The sequence below is a fragment of the Macrobrachium rosenbergii genome, chromosome 49 (genome assembly GCF_040412425.1).
Source record: "Macrobrachium rosenbergii isolate ZJJX-2024 chromosome 49, ASM4041242v1, whole genome shotgun sequence".
In the NCBI taxonomy this organism is placed as follows: Eukaryota; Metazoa; Arthropoda; class Malacostraca; order Decapoda; family Palaemonidae; genus Macrobrachium; species Macrobrachium rosenbergii.
The window spans coordinates 39,756,106-39,776,779 of NC_089789.1; the positions used below are offsets into that span (position 1 = coordinate 39,756,106).

The 20,674-nt window shown below is 36.7% G+C and overlaps 1 protein-coding gene across 4 annotated transcripts in view; it reads left to right on the forward strand.

The window, feature by feature from the left end:
• LOC136832278 (4-trimethylaminobutyraldehyde dehydrogenase-like) overlaps positions 1-20,674 on the forward strand; it is an 86,411-nt gene that overhangs the window by 50,767 nt on the left and 14,970 nt on the right. The window contains exon 1 of one of the 4 annotated variants that reach the window (XM_067093148.1): positions 19,129-19,756. The exons of 1 other annotated variant lie outside the window; for it this stretch is intronic. Coding sequence is in view for 1 of the 3 variants with exons in the window: in XM_067093147.1 (XP_066949248.1) it covers positions 19,798-19,800 (3 nt within the window). In the remaining 2 variants the exon portion in view is untranslated. Of the gene's footprint in view, positions 1-19,128; positions 19,801-20,674 lie in introns of those variants that run through there. 2 more of the 4 variants (XM_067093150.1, XM_067093147.1) reach the window with 2 other exon arrangements.

Sequence of the window (20,674 nt, forward strand, 5' to 3'; positions counted from 1 at the left end):
ACGTGTGAAAATAATTACTTAGAAAAAATATAAGAATGTGAGGAGCACTCCAAACACAGAGAGAGAGAGAGAGAGAGAGAGAGAGAGAGAGAGAGAGAGAGACCCATTACTAAATGGACGTTACTAATGACCATAGCCTCTCAAACTATTTTTTTTTATTCATTATCTGTCCTTATTTTTCTCCTTTCTTCCTTGCTTTTTTGTCTAAGAGAGAGAGAGAGAGAGAGAGAGATTGTTTGTGTTGATGAAGGAAAAAAAATTCCGTTTTTCCCCAATTTATTATATTTTTGTGGGGATGGAGAACAATTAGCGAAGTTTTAATGGAGAATGTTCAAAAGATCCCCTCCCCTCTAAGTTCCCCCTTAGTCGCCCCCATAAAACCTGATTATTTCCTTAGAAACTTCTTCTGTTCCTTCATTTCATAGATGACAAAATCCCAGTGATTCTTTTTCATAGTATTTCACGCTATGAAAGATTCACACCAAACACCATCTTATCCTAATATTTTTTCGTAAAGGGATTCAAAAAATATCCACCACATTTTTAAAATTTAACCGATTACTTCTTTAGCTATATGTATTTATAGATTTTAGTACCATAGATTATAGAACGACTGTTCTATAATTTTTGTACCCTCCTCATGAACATCATCTCTTCAGAATAAAGTTTACATTATTATTATGATAATGGTGATAATAATAGTTATTATTATTATTATTATTATTATTATTATTATTATTATTATTATTATTATTATTATTATTATTATTATTATTCAGATGAACCCTGTTCATACAGGACCGGTTCACAGGAGCCACTGACTTGAAATTCTAGCTTCCGAAGAATGTAGTGTTCATTTGAAAGGAATTACAGGAGATGATAGTAGATAAAGAAAGAAATTACAGAAAAATATAAGAAATACAGAAAGAAGAGATCAGTTATCAGACAACAAAGATAAGTAATAAATTAATAAATGAATAGATTAAAATGTTAATAAATGATTAATAGTACGAGGAGAATTGTTTTAGTGCAGGAATGCATAACATCTTCGCTTGAACTTTTTTGAGGTTCTAATTCAAATCGCGATTTCAGCGTTACAGTAACGATTCAGCGGAGTGGAATACATAGTCTTGAACAGATATATATAAAGCTGGAGAATCGTTGGAGGCTGGAAAAGAAAATACCAGGAGCAATCTCCAAACCAATCACATTTTTTCTTAATTTTCTTTTTTCTTTTTTTTTACCGTTTCTGCACTCACTTTTGCTAGTGTGATTTCCTTCTTTTTTTCATTTTCCCCCCTTTCCTCACTCTCGTTCGCTTTCGTTCGCTTATTTTTCCTCTAACTCTTTTCCTATCAAAGTGTGCGTGACTAGTTCCTCTCATGAAAAAGTGTTGCAATGGCGATTTTGAAGTGTTTTATGTAAGTTATTTAAAGGAAATGCCTGCGCAATTCGTTGTGTAATTTTTTTCATAATATGCGGATGCTTGTATCCTTAAGCATGGCATGAAAATCACGGGAATAAGAACCGTTAAGAATGAAGAATACGAAAGTTGATACGCAATGAGATGCAGCAAAGACTTGAAAACTATCTTACCAGCTTTGCGCCAAATTTCTGCAAATCAAGCTGCGGTATGGATGCACCCTTACGCTGAACCCTACTCTTGTACCCGAGCCTTCTGGGCCGAGTTAGACTGACCGAGTTTTGTTTCCCACAGGCTAATTTTCTCTCAGGCGAGTGACACACTCAGTACTGGCGTCGTTCCGTCCCTCGGAAGTCTCCTAGAGAGCCACCCAGCATGTTTTAAGTGTTTCCAAAGTTGCAAGACAAGTGTTCGGCGAAGTTGTGAGGGGCCGAAGGAAACTCAGCGAGAGAGTCCAGACGAGCGTTTGTTGTCGTCGGCTAAGTCCGAGATCGGCGTTCCTCTTCTTCTTGAAGTCCAGGTGAAGTCGCTTCTTGATTGATTGGTTGCACGCTATGAAATGGCGTCACATCAGAGTCAAATGAAAGTAGGTAATTTGTTAATTGCGTCGAGAACCTGAAACGTCTTCTTCATTACCCGGTTTTATTTCCGAGGCTCCTTCAATTAACCTTATTTGGTTCATCGAGAGAGCCTCTTCTGTTTGTCATTTATAATTAATAGTTTTCGAGGAGACAAGTTGTACTGTTTCTTGACTGTTTTTGGGAAAGATGTACTTTTCATTTTTCATCAGTTTTTCTTTTATCAATATTTGGCTCAGTAAATTGGATAATCTGTGTGCCGTATGCTCAGAAATATATATATATATATATATATATATATATATATATATATATATATATATATATATATATATATATATATATATCCATCCGACTACTTTGCTGCATACAATTCAATTTCTGTTCACAAAATGCTAACAAAAGCACTCACACGATCGCGCGCACGCGCCCATACAATTCCACACGCGCCCTCGTGCACGCAAAAAAAAAAGCCTACACATTCCAACTCACAAGACAAGAAGAAGATTCACATACACAGAGGAAACAAGCAAACGCGGGGGCGAAAAAGACCTGTTGAATTAGCATGTCCTTGACAATGATTTATGCGGAACACAAGTCTCAGCCGTCATAACTTTAAGAACGTCGTCTGTGGGAAGGACCAAGTTTTCCCTCGGTATTTCGTCACCTTTTAATCTTTGCTTCCCCCTTGGCGACTCTCTGCCAGAGTTTCTGTGGCTGTGGGATTTGTAGAAGGTCCGTCTGAGCCCTCGTTTTTAGTTTTCTGTAAAAGAAAGCTATTGAGATGGCTACTTGTCTGTCCGTCCGCACTTTTTCTGTCCGCCCTCAGATCTTAAAAACTACCGAGGCTAGAGGGCTGCAAATCGGTATGTTGATCATCCACCCTCCAATCATCAAACATACGAAATTGCAGCCCTCTAGCCTCAGTAATTTTTATTTTATTTAAGGTTAAAGTTAGTCATGATCGTGCGTCTGGCAACGCTATATCACAGGCCACCAAGCCTGGCTGAAAGTTCCATGGGCCGCGGCTTATACAGCATTATACGCTATACAGAAAACTCGATTGCGCCGGAGAAAATTCGACTCATTTTTTAATGGTTTTATTATTATTTATAATCCCTAAATATTTTGTTTATTGTAAGGTCGGGTTGAGCTCTCTTAATTTTATTTCTATTGATATCGGACAAAATTCTTTTAGAATTTGGCGAATATGCTTTTATTTTTTATTTTCATTGATAAACCCTGGATGTTCTTTTATTATCTCTGCCTAATTTTGTTAATACTTATGTATCGTAAGCTTTGCCTCTAGAAACAAGTAAATTTTGAATATTCTTAAAAAACTAATTTTTTCTAGCCCTGTAAACCAGGATATGTTCTTTCTGTTTGCATGGAAATATAGATAATCTAATGATACTCAAAGCTTCAAGAAAAATTCCCATCCAAAAGATATTGTTGAGAATAAAACAAAACTAAAATTAAATCATACTAGTCAAACTGCCAAGGAAGATCGTGAAGCCTTGTATATCATTAGATTATCTATATTTCCACGCAAACAAAAAGAACATATCCTGGTTTACAGGGCTAGAAAAAATTAGTTTTTTAAGAATATTCAAAATTTACTTGTTTCTAGAGGCAAAGTTTCAAGCTTAATATATATAATTTATATACATGTGTGTGTGTGTGTGTGGATGTATAAAGTTTGTCCGTGTGCGCATGCGTGCACACGGTCAAACGAAATGAATTAGATAAAATTAAAGCGAAATTAGACGAATGATCAGCTCGCCCTTTGCCTCTTTTCAGCAAAGCTTTTCGCAGGCTCTTTTAATGAAATTGTTCGGCAGAATTTTAGCTCCCACCGACAGACGAACGATAGATTTTATTTTTGCCATTACCTCACCAATGAATGTGATTACGAGATCAAAGCGGCGACCGTTTAACGCAACGCTTTCTCGGCGGGTACACGAATATTCATATCGCGTAAATTCGACAACTGATTCGTTATATATATATTAGGTACGTGTTAGGTCTCATCTGCCATTATTTCGCGTACTCAAGCGTCTCTTTGTTTAGTTTGTTTATTCATAAGAGATCTCGAAGAGTTACTGATGCAGATCAACGGAATTTTGTGCATGGATGAATAATGGATCAAGAGATAGCCAGATTTCATAATGGATTCGGCTAAGGACCCATTTTTTTTTTCAGGAGGTATTGCGTTTATAGTTGTCTGTAAAAGACAACTGTTGAGATGGTTTTGTCTGTCCGTCCGCCCTCAGATCTTAAACACTACTGAGGCTAAAGGGCTGCAAATTGGTATGAAGATCTTCCACCCTCCTGTCATCAAACACACCAAATTGCAGCCCTCTAGCCTCAGCATTTTATTTCATTTAGGGTTAAAGTTAGCCATGATCGTGCGTCTGGCAACGCTATAGGACAAGCCACCACGGCCGGCTGAGCGTTTCACTGGCCGCGGCTCATACAACATTATACCGAGACCACCGAAAGATAGATCTATTTTCGGTGGCCTCGATTATACGCTGTACAGGAAACTCGACTGCGCCGAAGAAACTTCGGCGCATTTTTTACATGTTTTAAATACTTTCTAGTTTGCTTACGTAAAGGTTGGCGGGACTGGTGGTGAATCGTCTGCATCTATCAAACTACCCTAAGAAAAATGAAAGGAAAAAAAATGGAGCTCAAAATGAGGGTTTTTGGAAAAAAGAGAAAAAAGTTTCACTCTTTACATTATCATCGTCACAATGACAACACCGTGCAACATTGCAACATTGGAGGTATTTCTTACCATTACTATACCAATACTTTTATAGCAACTTCTCAGCACATTAATACAGTAAAAGAAAATGCTGACACGGATTACAAAACAATACATCCCTTTAACTGTTAACTTAATCTTAAATATCGAGAGAAGCCGGTATTCGCTTTAGATTAAGTCTTCCTTGTACCGGCACGGGCTCTTGCTCTTCGGCAGCCATTGGTTAGGCGCTACCTCCGTCAGCCTTTAAATATTATTAATAAAAAAATCTACGGTGTGGGAGTGCCACGTTTACTTTTTGAAAGGTGGTAGCATTACTTTTTCAAAGGTGGAGCAATTACTTTTTCAGAGATGGAACAATTACTTTTTCAGAGGTGGAACAATTATTTTTTCAAAGGTGGAACAATTACATTTTCAGAGGTGGAACAGTTACTTTTTCAGAGGTGGGACAATTCCTTTTTCGGAGATGGAACCATTACGTTTTCAGAAGTAGAACAATTGCTTTTTCAAACGTGGAACCATTAATTTTTCAAGGGTGGTACAATTACTTTTTCAGAGGTGGTACAGATGCTTTTTCAAAGGTGGAACAATTACTTTATGAAAAGTGGAACAGTTGCTTTTTCAGAGGCGGAACCATTACTTTTCCTAAAGTGGAACCATTACTTTTTCATAGGTGGAACAATTACTTTTCAGAAATGTAACAATTGCTTTTTCAGAAGTGGAACCATTACTCTTTCAGAAGTGGAACAACTGTTTTTTCAAAGATGGAACAATTACTTTTTTTAAAAGGTGGAACAATAACTTTTTCAAAGTTGGAACAATAACTTCTTCAAAGGTGGAACAACTGCAAATGAGATGGGCCGTGGTTTCAACCGATACAACCCACAAAAGCTAATCATCTGAATGGATTCACCGACTGAACTTTTTCACCCACTTTCATAAAAATCCTTTCATCTTTTCTTCAATTATATACACACAGACAAATACGTGAGATAACGATCACCTCACTGCAATGGCGGAGATTATGAGTAGAAACGTAAACAAAAAATAAAAATATAAAAAAGAAAATACGTAAACTGTTTATTGAACTGCAAGAAGTTTCCCAAGCCGAGGCGGGGGAAAGAAAAAGGCTTTTAATAAGATTAAAATGGAAGTATTTCAAAATGAGAGCGAGAGATGGGAAAGAAATAAATCGGATTTTAATGACTGAGGAGACTTAAGGTGTAGTAACTAAAACTATATATGACAGTAGCGCCATCTTGAGAAAGTAGTGATTCTCTCTCTCTCTCTCTCTCTCTCTCTCTCTCTCTCTCTCTCTCTCTCTCTCTCTCTCTCTCTCTCTCTTCAGGAAGCCTAAAGAATCTTTTAGAAAGGGTAGTAAACCTCTCTCTCTCTCTCTCTCTCTCTCTCTCTCTCTCTCTCTCTCTCTCTCTCTCTCTCCAGGAAGCATGCAGAATCGTATGGAAAGTGATAAATTCTCTCTTCTCTTTCTCTCGCTTTTTAGGGAGCCTAAAGAATCTTTTAGAAAGGGTAGTAAACGCTCTCTCTCTCTCTCTCTCTCTCTCTCTCTCTCTCTCTCTCTCTCTCTCTCTGGCTTTAGGAAGATGAAATGGAGTCCTTGTAATGGCGGTAATAATGAAGTTAGCTTTAAAGACAGCGATTCTTCTGCTTATGAAGAAGAGGGACATTTCGCTCGATCTTTTATCCTTTCAGCCCAACAGTCCACTTTTCCCCATTGTGGATTAGTCAGCTATATTTTCTTTTAATTTTTCTTTTTTTTCGTGAGCGATACAAGGAGCCCCTTACCCTTCCCTTTGAAAAAAATTAAACAAATTACTCAGCATCCGGAATATATACCTGATTGTCCTTTCTTTATCTTTAAACTTCACAAGGTTGTATATTTTTCTTAACCCTGATGTCACCATATTCTTTATCTCTCTTTACCTATTATCTCTTTAGCTGTTCTTGATCTTTTCTTTACCTCTAAGCTTTCTAATATTCTTGATATTTTTTTCACTAGCGTTCCTGTAAAATATTTTCTTCATTGGATCTCCTGACTTGTACCCCATTCCTGTAACTTCTTCATTCCCTCCCAGACATTTTTTACCTATTTCTTTCTTCCCTTTTGTCAAATTTTTACTCTGCATGATGAAGAAATTTATATTCTCTTTTCTTTCATCGCATTGGTTGTGCAGACTGCTAGAAGCTAGGAAAGATGATATAGTTGAAAATGCTAAATCTGTTTTTAAAGAAACAGTGTTCCGTTTTAAGAAGTGGATTCTCGTCTTCATTAAAGTAGTACGGGATTTTGATTGGTTTAGAGTATTGTGGTGCCATCTGGTGGTGGTTTTCATCCTTTATTCCATTTTCGATAGGCCTGAGTCAGCAATTCTGCATATCCTGTTTAGTAAATTTTTATACGTTTTACAGGTAATATTTCAGTCACCGCTCCCTTTATTCCATTTTCGATAGGCCTGAGTCAGCAATTCTGCATATCCTGTTTAGTAAATTTTTTATACGTTTTACAGGTAATATTTCAGTCACTGCTCCGTTGAGCAGGATGAAAAAGCCATTTCTCCTCCCAGTCAGCCACGCAAACCCGTCAGGTCATCTCATCCCGCATTCACTTGACAAGAATCGGGGATACTTAGGCTGCTCAGTTTTGTGTCTCCAGACTTTGGAATTTTTTCTTGCTTCTGTATCCTCTGATTACGAAGACTTCTAATACTTTATCTGCGGTGTTAGACCCATTCTTTTTTTTTTTTTTTTTTTTTTTGCTTTAAATAGATTAGTAAGTTGCCCGTACTTTCATCCTTTGCATCGAAAAATAAGTTTTAAAATAACTCAACTTGAGTTAGGACGTTTTCAAGAACATTGCTGTGAGACTTTATATTCTTGTTATTTATAAGTATTTTCGCTTACATCAGTTTATTTTTAGTTGGTCTCAACCAAGTACTCCATTCAAATTTCACCATCAAAGTCAAGTCACGGAAATAACATTTATTCTTTGACAAAAACTAAATATAAAATTAAGTAGGTTAATGGGTGAAAATGAAGCATTTAGCGAGAACAGATTTGCAAATGTCCGACAGCTCCGCGCAAATGATTCCCAACACGTGTTGTCAGATTTTGTGCGCTCCCTTCCCCCCCCCACCCCCCACCCCAACCCTCCCCGGGAGCATTAAGGTCGTTGCCGAAGCGACAAACGTGAGTTCTAGATTAATGTTACAACGAAGACAAAACAAATAGCCACTATTACTGTTACATGGCTCGGGTGAGAGAGAGAGAGAGAGAGAGAGAGAGAGAGACATGGCCCCTGTATTTGATATCATCCATAATTCAGAACAGAGTATAACCATTATTTATAATATGTGAAGTTCTTCATGAGGGGAGAGAGAGAGAGACTTACTTGACCTTGTGATAAAAAGTTTGCAATTAATATAGCTTTGTATTAAATGCCAGGAACTGCGAGATACTGAATACTTGAATCAATAACTGAAGAGTATAAGAAAATTTTTGTAGAAACATTTGGTACTGAGTAAATGATAACACTGTGTGTCATGTTCTTCATGATTATTTATATCTGTTGTATGAAAACATGGAAGTAATAACTAAACGAGAAAAGGATGTATGATATGTATGACAGAAAACATAACCTGTGGGAGATAGTGTCAGGGTAGGTTATTTATATGTCAGCTTTGTTCAGAAAGATACAAAAGAAACAAAATATGGCCCATGAAATATTGCAAACCACATTTTGTCAGTCGTCGCACGTTTCTTGAGCAAAAGATAAAGATTATATAGTCTTGCTTGGTCTGTCGTACCTACAGATGAAAGCACTAACATGCCTCCGCTTGGATTTCATTCAGAGAGACAGTGAGTGTATCAGCAAATGATTTCTTGATAAACTTATAATTGCAGGTTGATTTTTGTTACAGAATATACCGTTGTCATATTTGTGCCCTTTGAAATTTATTATTATTATTATTAGTAGTAGTAGTAGTAATTAGTAGTAGTAGTAGTAGTAGTAGTAGTAGTAGTAGTAGTAGTAGTAGTAGTCATGTGAATGTACAATTATTAACCTGGTCCCTTTGATGCTTATCGTTCGACCACGAAAGTAGTGAAAATATTAAATTAAAAACGTCCCTTCTGTGTGTGTGTGAGGAAAGAAACAACAATTCTCTCCCTTCTCACATAAACTGGAAAAAAAGAGAAAATTGCGAAGCCAGGGGCTCTGATTCATTGAGTCATAACAAGGATTTTATGGCCTTGATTTGTAGCGTCGTATAAAAATCCCTCGACGATGGCGAGCCAAAGTAAGACTGAAGTGCCGGGTGATGGGACGAGGGCCGTTGGGGCGTTTTCCCCGTTTTCTTTCTTCTTCTTCTTCTTCTTCTTTCTTCTTCTTCTTCTTCTTCTTCTTCTTGTCAGGCCTGTCACCGCCTTTTTTTTTTCCTGTGGAGGGGAATGAATGTCCGTTTTATGTGTGTATGCGGATGTCGTAAAAATCACTCGAAACGCAATTCATTTCTCAGAATGAAAAATGGCGTGTTGCGCTCGTCAGTGAACCATTTCGTGTCCTCTGCTTCGCCTGACGCCGAGAGAACGGGAAGATGGTTATAATGAGAACGAGACTTATTACGTTTAGGTTGGGTTGCCCATGTATACCCCATACCCGAATCGTTGCCACTGCATGATTTACGAAAGGCTCCAACAACTTGAACAGTGGACTTGAATTGCAAGTGTTAGATTTGCCTCAACTGGAAAGTGCTTATCTACTCTGTGAAAGGGGATCGTATTATCATCATTCACTCTTGTCCGCCAGCACTTTCTTTTCTTCCCCTTTCATATTTTAGAATTCACTCGCTTCTTCCGTGTTCTAGGATGCCTACAATCTTCCTTTTGTGAAGATACTGGTATAATGTCCTCTGTCTGAAATATTTCTGTGATGTCTGCTGCGGATATTTACAGTCACCTCAAAAAAATAAATAAATAAACTAGCCGAAAGGTAAAAAGTAATTCTTTAGTCCTTTTACTGCAAGCACCTTGCCTTGCCTGCATCCATTGTCGTAAAACTTTAATGAATACTAATTTCAAGAACTTCAGACAAAAGTTGTTGTCACTATTTACTTGCAGGATAAGTAAAGAAAAAATAAACCCACATCCCGACTGAATTATTTTGATAATAAGTTCGGTGGTAAAAGCAGTAATTGTTCACCTCTTGTTATGGCAGTCGTGAGGGGTCAGTGCGGCTTAAGGTATCAGAGAGAAAATTGAGCATACGCTGGACGTCCTATAAACTTAAGTAAAGACAGAGCTAGCTTTCCTTTGCGAGGGCGTTACAGTTTGGAATGAAACACAGCCCCATTTATGGTTTGCCTCGTAAATTTCAGCCACCAGGCTTTGGATGATTTCCTCTTGCACTGGATGAGGTCTTGGTTCCGTCACCCGCACAGCAGCAACAGATAACCATTTTCGTTTCCATATCAAAAATTTCCTTTCTGCTTTTACCTTGCCGTGAAATACTCAAACAGTTATATGAGATATTCAATCAATAATATTCTTTCAGTTCACCAACACTTTCCAAATGAAAGTCTGTAATATTTCAGTGAATTATGAAAAATAATATGCAGTCACGTTCACCTTCATGAACAGTGTCAGATAACACATAGTTACCATGTCAGAAAATCCTTCTGCTCAATATATATGAAAAGAATCGTACAGTCACAATTACATTTTACCAACTTTATCATAAAGCACATCGTGAAGACTGGTTACCTACAGTTTCTGGGTCTCAGATTTTACCTGTACATTTGAATGTATTATAATAAAAAAAAAACAGAAACCCAGTAGCATTCATCTTGCATGACCTCTATCAAATGACCCACATTTACCATAAAAAAAATTCTTACTATTGATGAAAAGAAGGACAATTACATTCTCCCCTTTATCGCTATTTCTCATGTCACCCGCCGTAATTTCCCTGTGCCTAAATCACTGGTATGTATTTATATACAGCATACCAACGTCACCTTTCCTCCACAACTCAGTCACGCCAGACCAAGGCTTAAGCCTAAGCCTCGGGCCTTTAGGCTTATTCCCAGTCGTCGGCCAGACTCCCTCCAGAAGCGGACTATGATTTATGTCATTATCGGAGTCGATTTTACAGCTTCTGCGTGTAAATGCAACGGCAGCCAAGACTCATAGTGTTTGGTTAAGTCGTTGCTTAAAATAAATGGGAATGCATTGGCTCCTCCATTACACTGGAGATTAATGGCAGGGACGTTTCTTAAAGTTACGCTGAACTCCAGAGTTTTTAGGATTGTTGTAAAAGCGTGCCGTTAATGGATGGGGAAGACGAACATTTTTGTTCAAAATACTTATGTACATAGTCAAATCATTGACCCACAGGCGCGCACACACACACACACATATATATATATCTGCGTGTGTGTGTGTGTGTGTGTGTGTATGTATGTATGCGTAGCGATATGCCTTTTTTCCGTTGTAGAGTTAACCCCAAAAGGCGTTAACCTCCCAGTTCGCATCAAACCTTTTGGGATGACGTTGCTAACCTCATGCCCTTCTCTACCGTAAATAGATAAGAGGGTAGCTATTCCACCCGCCCCCGCCCCCACAACACGATCTCGCCCTCCCCTCGAACCGATATCCCCCTCTGTACCATGTATTCCATCTAATGACTGCTTTGCTGACTTTAAACCAAACCACATAAACCGAGGCTACACGATCACATTAAGTTTGAAACCCCCCACCCCCCAAAAAAAGAAAAAAAGTAACGATCGATAAAACGCGTCACTTTACGAGCATGAGCTTCGTCGCGTCAGGAAGAAGAAGAAGAAGAAGCCGAGGATTAAATTGCCATAAATTCCAAGAACTCTTTCGGAGAAGAAGAGCGTAACTTAGTCCGATCCCTTCCAGTCTTAATACTAATCAGAATTTCAAAAGGGGAAGAGAACTCCGGGAGATTAAAGCGGTAAATTACCTCCGATATCTCTTCTTCGTCTTGCGTGCTTCTTCGTGTGGGCTGTAGACGTGATTTTGTATCTTCGTATTGGCTGTAGACGTGGTTGTGTATCTTCGTATTGGATGTAGACATGGTTTTGTATCTTTGTATTGGCTGTAGACATGTTTTTGTATCTTTGTATTGGCTGTAGACATGGTTTTGTATCTTTGTATTGGCTGTAGACATGGTTTTGTATCTACAATAACTTATTCTCTACCCAGTTAGAGTGGTTTTTATTGCATTCTGATTTCATTATATATATATATATATATATATATATATATATATATATATATATATATATATATATATATATATATATATATATACATACATACATATATTATGGTTTTGTTTATCGCAGTTAATAAACTAAGATATTCATGCCTTGATACACACACACATATATATATATTATATTTATAATGTATATACCGTATATGTGTTTGTGTGTGTGTGTACTTATTTAAGTAACAAACACACGATCACGTGTGTAACAGAAATACATTTCCGACTCACTTTGGGATCGAACCCAGGTCTTTCAGTTGAAAGGCAAAGGCGCTACCAACTGGCTGGCCCCACAATTGAGAGAGCTGGGTTCGATCCCGAAGTTAGTTAGAAATTTATCTCTGTTACACATGTGATTGTGTATTATTACTTATTATAAATATATATATATATATATATATATATATATATATATATATATATATATATATATATATATATATATATATATATATATATATATATATATCAAAGCATGTATATTTTAGTTGACAAACTGCAATAAAAAAAGGCGATAAATATGCTTTAGATAACTTTAATGTTATTTACAGTTTATCGTAGACAGTTGATAAATAAATCGAATGGAGAAAAAAAAAAGCAACCAGATGTATTTATACAGACAATTCGAGACTAAACTTGAAAAATTCCTGCAATTAAGTAACACGGTAAATACAAAGGCCAGGTTTTTTTTTTTTTTTTTTTTTTTTTTTTTTTTTGAGTTCGCGCTAACTGTGGTTCCTTACTGGTGGTGAATTGGGTCCAGCGGCGCCGCCGTTGCGTGAAATTAAATACAGTTACGAGGAGGGAAAACTGCAGCAATGAGGAGATTTTAATGGTGTTTAAAACGAGCCGGCTACGAATGTTCGTTATTTTTTTTTTTTTCCTGGGTTGGGTGGAGGGTGGGTTGGTAGGGGTGGGGAGGGGAGGGGAGGGTTGCTTAGAACAGTTGGTATACGAGAAGGCTGATGTTAGATATTTGAATTAAAAGTGAATTCTTCTTCTTCTTCTTCTTCTTATTATTATTATTATTATTATTATTATTATTATTATTATTATTATTATTATTATTATCGGGACTCGTAATCTAGTAGAAATTTTGTTGGCGTCATCTTTATCAGCGCTGATATGGATACTGATAGAACGAGGCATATTCCTACTACTCTATAGTTCGTTTCTACTGCTACTAATACTATCTATGTCTAGTAGCTAGCCTTCTCGGCCACAGAGCTGGGCGTCGGCTCATATAACTGCTGCTATTACTACTACTAGTAGTAACAGCGATAATAATAAATCAAGTTTCATCTGCGGTCATCTGGCAATTTATCCCACTTACTTATTATGCTAATAACCAAAAATTTTGTATCAAGTATACTCCTAAAATGATTGAAAATTATTGAAAAAAAATTTGTCTGTGTTGTCACAAAGATAACATTTAGGTTTTCTGCCAAAACACTGAAATTTGCTTATAATTGGGTAATCATTAGCAACATTGTACTCCAGATAATTCCCCAGAAATATAGATTTCCAATTTTGTATTTAATTTATTGAAATGATTTTCTTGCCAATTTTCGCACAAAACTACATTTTAGGTTTCTCCTCCCACCCCCCAGCCCCCAACAAAAAAGCAAACAACTGCCACCTTATGTTATCAGTTTTCCTTTAAAACATTGAAGCTATTTTTTCCCCCGAAGTTTCAGAAATAAATAGATTATATGTTTATTTCCCTATATAGAAAAGAGTGGTTGATTTTTTTCAGATTAAACCTATTTTGTGCCATCAAGGGCTCTTGCCCAAAGACAAGGCAAGTGCTGTAAGGTCTTAAAGGGAATAAGAGACCTGATATGAACCTCTGGATGCTGTTCAGCCAACCAAGAATCGAGCCTACATGTAATTGTTTCCAATCCCTGGCGGTAATCCTCAATGGCGTCTTGTGACATCAGAGTCCATCAGTGGCTAGACCAACACTTCCATTTTCTAGTTCTTACTCTGTTATTATTTTTGGTTTATATCTACGTATAAACTTGTACCCGTTACCTTATTCTGTTGTAAAATATAATAATATATATCATTGCTATTTACAATGATTATTCCATATTTGCCTGTCGACTAAGCCACATCAACAAGTATGGTTCAGTTCCAAATAATGTAAACGAATATTTTATTGACAATAGACGGATGTCATTTTCGTCCATCTGATCCTTGAACATTAATTATCTGAAAATGAAAATCAAACATATACTAATTTCCCTCCAGAATTCTGACTTGTGTTGCTGGGTCCAGCGCCAAATAAATAACACAAAATAGAGAAAAGAATTGGAAGGAGCTCTGAATAATTAAAAAAGATAAATGACAGGGAGAGTGGAGGTGTAGATTCATTAGGAGCAACCCGTAAAATTACAACCTCCTAAATTATTTTGCTTTTCGTGTTTAGCTAGAAGAGAAAGCGACGGTCAGGAGGCAGCACAGTTCCGAAGGAAGCTGGCGAAGGTTAATACCTGACTCTTTAGTCTTACTCCTGCGGGAAATACAGGAATAAAACCAGTATGATGGAACAAGAAATCGCTGAGGAGACAACGAAAGGTACCACGTTCTGTTACACTCGCTGGTGACACATCAAATGTTATTCCTCATTTTCCTTCCTCTGGTTTAGTCTTTTCTCTCCGAGTGTTCGTTTCGTTCGTTAAGTCTTTCCTCATTCTTTAAGCTTTTCTCCTTCAGACCTTTCTTTAATTCTTACTAAGGGTTTTTTCCTGGTTTGTGTTACTTCCTTTTTTTGAGCCTCACTTCTCCGAGTCTAAGAATTTTAATGATGAAATTGTGCCTAACGCAAAGAAACTTGACTTTAAAGTGATTTGTCATAAGGCCGCAGTTTTTATTTTGGCATGTCGTCTTTACTTTTTTATTTGCATTTTAATGTATTCATTTGTTATTTGTTCTTTTCTCTCAGTTTTTTCACAAACAGTCATTCTGTTCTGTGAGTCGGTAACAGTCATTCTGTTCTGTGCGTCAGTTTTTTCACAAACAGTCATTCTGTTCTGTGAGTCAGTTTGTTCACAGTCCTTATGTTCTGGGTCAGTTTTTTTTTTACAAACAGTCATTCTGTTCTGTGAGTCAGTTTTTTCAGTCATTCTGTTCTGTGAGTCAGTTTTCTCACAAACAGTCATTCTGTTCTGAGTCAGTTTTTTCACAAACAGTCATTCTGTTCTGTGAGAACTTGCTTTGCAATGCGATAGCTTGTTAGGATTGCACTGTATAAAGGTTTATGCGTTTGAATAATAATTATAAGAAAAACAATCATTATAGAAGAGTATCATAGAATTGTATGAACTCATTTCCCAGTATTATTATTATTATTATTATTATTATTATTATTATTATTATTATTATTATTATTATTATTATTATTATTATTCAGAAGATGACCCTTGTTCATACTGAACAAGCCTACAGGTGCCATTGACTTGAAATTTAAGCTTCCAGAGAATGCAGTATTCATTTAAAAGAAATTACAGAAGATAGTAGGAAATACAGAGAGAGAGAGAGAGAGAGAGAGAGGGAGAGAGATCAGTTATGAGAAAACTAAGACGAATTAATGATGATCAATAATGGTGTTTTTGCTTACTTTTCGAAAGTTGGTTATTGGCCGTAAAGTTGTCATGGAAAATCACTCCATTCAACTTTTAACGAGAAACGGGACCAGAAATGTAGGAGTACCTTGTGAAGGGTAGAACTAATTGAAGAATTAAAAATAGAAGCATAATTACGAACGCTCCGTCCCAGTAGAAAGGGGGAATTAAAAGCTGTAAAAGTTTACGGCCGTTACCTCATAAGAAGGCGTTTGTTTGACGCTGGATATCTCAAAGAACATGGCATATGGCGCTCAGAAAGCGCGTTTGTTTGATTCCTGTTGCATTCGACTGTCTATTCATTTGACCCCGATATATCTAAAGTTGCGTTCATTTGACCCGGCTACGTCAAATGACGTCGTCATTTAATCTCTGTATCTCAGAAAGCCGGGTGATTTTAACCCCGTTACGTCAGAAAAGTGTTCGTCTATCCTTGTTCCCTCAGAAAGCCAGTTCATTTCAAGGAGTTTTAATAAGGTTTGAACCTATTAAAGGTTCTGTACGTCTGACTGCGTCATCCCAGAGCGCGTATTCATTTGAACCCGCAATGTCGAAGGGCGTGTTCGTTTGATCCTCGTACCATCAACGGACGTGTTCGTTTGTCCCTGTTATCTCAGAAAACACTTTCGTTTGACCTCCGTTACATCTAACTGAGTTATCTCAGAAAATGCGTTCCATTGACCCTCCTAAATATCTGATTAAGTTATACCAGAAAGCACGTCCAGTTGACCACTGATACGTCGAAGAACTTATTTGACTCGTTATATCAAAGGGCGTGGTCATTTGACCCTTATTTCAAAGGACTGTGTTATAAAACGCGTACATGTGACCTCATTGCATCAAGGAGTGTGTTCATTTGAGAATCGTTACATCACAGGCTGCATTCATATGCCTCCATTACTGTGAGGGCGCGTTCATTTGCCCATCTTACCTCTGAAGACGCGTTCATTAGACCCTCGTTACCTCACAGGACTCGTCCACGTGAATACCGAAAGAATTTAACGCCTTCAAAACTAGAAGAATTCCTTTTCATCTAAATTTAGTCATCGACGTGTGATTCCAAACACTGTTTTCCAAATCACAATGGCTCTTCAGTACAGAAAAAGGAACGAAAACTAATTTACATCTTGTTTTTTTTTTTTTTGTAACACCACGTTTTGAATATTTATTGGTGTTTTTTTGTGAATAACAATCAAACTGTCTCCGAGCATTTGGTTTGTAGGTGCTAAAGGGAAATCTAAATGAAAAAGAAAAATTTGAATTTTGTGCTTGGTATGATGTCAAAATCAAATCACTAAGTATAATGCCCAGTGCGACCTTGTGGAATGGTTTTCCAATAAGGTTATGTGACTTTTACGGACGAAATTAAAATATAATTTTATTTTCATGACAGCTGGGTCTTCCAGCAAGTAAAGAGTGTTGATGGATCATTTGGAAGTCTCAGCGTATATATATATATATATATATATATATATATATATATATATATATATATATTATATATGTATATATATACATATATTTATATATATATATATATATATATATATATATATATATATATATATATATATATTTATTGAATGGGGCGGTTGCTTTCACTGAGAATAATGCCTTTCCTTAATCTTTTAAAATCCTATAGATAGTTTCTTGATAACGTCTGACTGGTGTAACCATTTCCTTGTACGTACTCCCATATCGCGCCACATGTTATCTGTTGCATTCTCTCCCACAGAATCTGTCGTCTTCGCCTTCACCAAAGGTGACATTCATTGTTCTATGGCCCAGGCACTCATATATTCCCATAACTTTGCTTTTTTGCTCATCAAAGTCATCGAAATATCTTAACCTCATAGATACCAAATTCTTTCACCTATAATTTCTCCTCACTGTCCACAGGCGGCAATGCATCATTCCCAAACATCGTACTTTTAAAGCAAAAGATGCGTTTCCTTTCGTGGATTTATCCAAGTGAAGATGAATTACAAACACACACACACGCACACACACACACACACAGCTCATGAATGTGAACAAGAGCAATGCTCCATGCAAGGAAGCCCAAACCCCCTCTGGTAAGTAGGCCTATTCCTTGTACCTTTGAGGCTGGGCTAACTATTACTTTATTGTATATAGTTACATACGTAGTTCCAGAGTAGTTCATGTTCATATATACCGTGACTACTAATATATATATATATATATATATATATATATATATATATATATATATATATATATAGTGACCCCATAAAAAATGGGGAACAAGCTGGGAAGAAGAAGATACCACATATACAATATATATATATATATATATATATATATACATATATATATATATATATACATACTGTATATTCATGTATGTGTATACATGTATATATATGTATATAACACGTGTGTATACTTGCATAGACATGTGTCCGCTGTAAATCCATACTACATATATACTCTATACTATATCATAAATACAATATACGGTTGTACTGTAAAAGGAGCATCGATGAGAAAATTTATGTAAAGAACCCAAATACCTCAGCCGAATATTAATGGCAGGATTCTGAGGAATCTGTGTACCATAGACCCATCACGACTCCCATCACGAATACAGTATACTCGTATATGTCCCTGGTTTAGAGACCCATATTCTTTTTTTTTTTCCTTTTAGAAAAGTAGTTGCTACTGGACTCTGACAAGGCGCCATTAAAAATAAAAGCAACAGTTCTTATTCTTCCTTAGCATCGTATAGACTATTTTCTTTAAAGAAAGTTAAGGACAGTTATTCATCAGTGACTTTGATCGCTGGTTATTGAGAGAGAGAGAGTGGGTTTGTGTGAGAGAGATATTCAAGAAGGCCGTAACCCTGAAGAATTTGGTGCTTACGAAAAAGAGGCACACTATGTCGATTTTTCTTATTCTTAAAAATAAAAATAGATAAAAACTAATATAACAGGGAACCCTCCTAAATTGACCACGTCATGGCTTTAAATCATCAATTTCTCTGTAGATCCTAAAGAATGGGAGTGTATTTTACTCTTCTCGTTCATTCTTGTTGAAAAGTGGGATTTGCTCTGATGGTTATATGGTGGTAACGTCATGAATACACTAGAACTTTGAGGTTGGCGAGGTATCTTAATCTGACAACAAAGATATTTTTAGAATGAGAATACATTACTCGAAAATAAATTGTGAAACTGATGGCCTCATTCAAGGAATTCGAGTAGAGGGAAAGTGCAAAATACCGATGTGTAGAATTCAAATTAGAATAGATGCAAGTGATCTTGGTAAAATCGTAGGCCTTTTTCTTATTTTTATAAAGAATTTCCCAGAGATGATATAGGTATGTGACTAACCACTTGAAAAAAACCGCCATAGTTGGTTTTATTCCACTTGAAGACCTCATTTCAACAATTTCTCCCAGTACAGTATTCTAGCCTAAGATATAAGCTTACTCTTTTCCCCCGTGGTGCTTGAACATCACTATAACTTTGGCAAAGGTTATTGTCTAAACTTATATTGTCGTTTGGATTACATAAGCAGGCATCATCAGTTTTACCGAAGACCGAGTGCATAGAGAAAAGATGGCGTTTTAAAACTATGGAAATTTTCCATGATTACCGATCAAAAATCACAGAAATGAAAAAAAATCAGATGTCATTGAAACTAAATTTCCTAATCTAGTTTTGTGAATGAGATTCTGTCAATGAGGACATTTTACAAAGCGTGCGTTCTCGTACTGCGAATTTAACCACCTGTTAAATGTCATAACCCAACAGCTGACGGAGTATACATGTGAGATGTAACATCCGATTTACATAATAGTGAATAATCTTCGCGTATCTTACCAATTTATGCAGTGTTTATAATCAAGATGTAATATCCTTACTAAAATAATAATATTATGTAAGGTAAATTAGATAAAAACGGGTAATTGTGTTTAATAAATACAAAATACCCACTCTTCAATTCTCTGAAGCCGTACCTAAGGGTAGGATGACGGGCAAGTGAAAGATTGTGGACTGGGCACTAGCGACTGTACCCACGAAGGTAAGCACATACCTTCAGGCTCTGTTTGACTATAGAAAGCTATGGTAAGCAAAACGAGTTAGTTTTTGACCCATATCCTTAAATTTTGGGTAGGTTAGACCTTTGACACGAATCGGAAATGATTTTCATGTAGTGACATCCGTTGTGTAATGCAGGAAAGTTAATTTAGTGTCTAACAACTTAGCCTAACCGATGATGTTTTACCGCAGGTAGTTTAGCTGGGACCCTTACAGTTTAAGGAAAGGAATAACCTTGGATGGGTCAAATTTAATTTGAGCCATTACCGCATTTTGGACTTGAAATATAATTTTCCTCTGTTTTAAAGTGTGCTTTCATGCTTTCAGCATCTCTGACGTTCTTTATCTCGGCAAATGACCTAACCAACCGTACCTAACCTAACCTAGGGTATCAGGTCCATACCCTAGTGCATGATATTATTTTGAAAACATTCCATAAACTTTAATTTTTCTGAATAAGAACCATCAATGGGATTAAGGTCCATGTATTTTCACTTTTGTGTTTTCCCCCCACCCAAAAACCCCACTACACTTTCCCCCTTACAGGCTATCCCCACTGTCTTTAAAAGTATTCATTTGCTAACAAATCTGATGTCAGAAATGTTCAAAGCACACATTAAAAAATAACATAATGATATTTCCAGGTCTTGACTGCAATGGTTGAAAGTAAAATACTTAAGATATGCTTAGCTCAGCAGGTTATGCCTACAGACTAGGCTGAATAATAGGCTGCTGATAGGCTTGCTGTTTGTAAATACAGTACTGTATAGTAGGTCTGTACTTTTAGTCCCATGTGTTGTGGAAATGACAGCTGTCATTTGGAACCTAGCCGTCTAATGTGCTTTTTTAGCTGCGCCCACTTTTTTAACGTACTTTACCTCCATACCCGATTCCTTTTTCC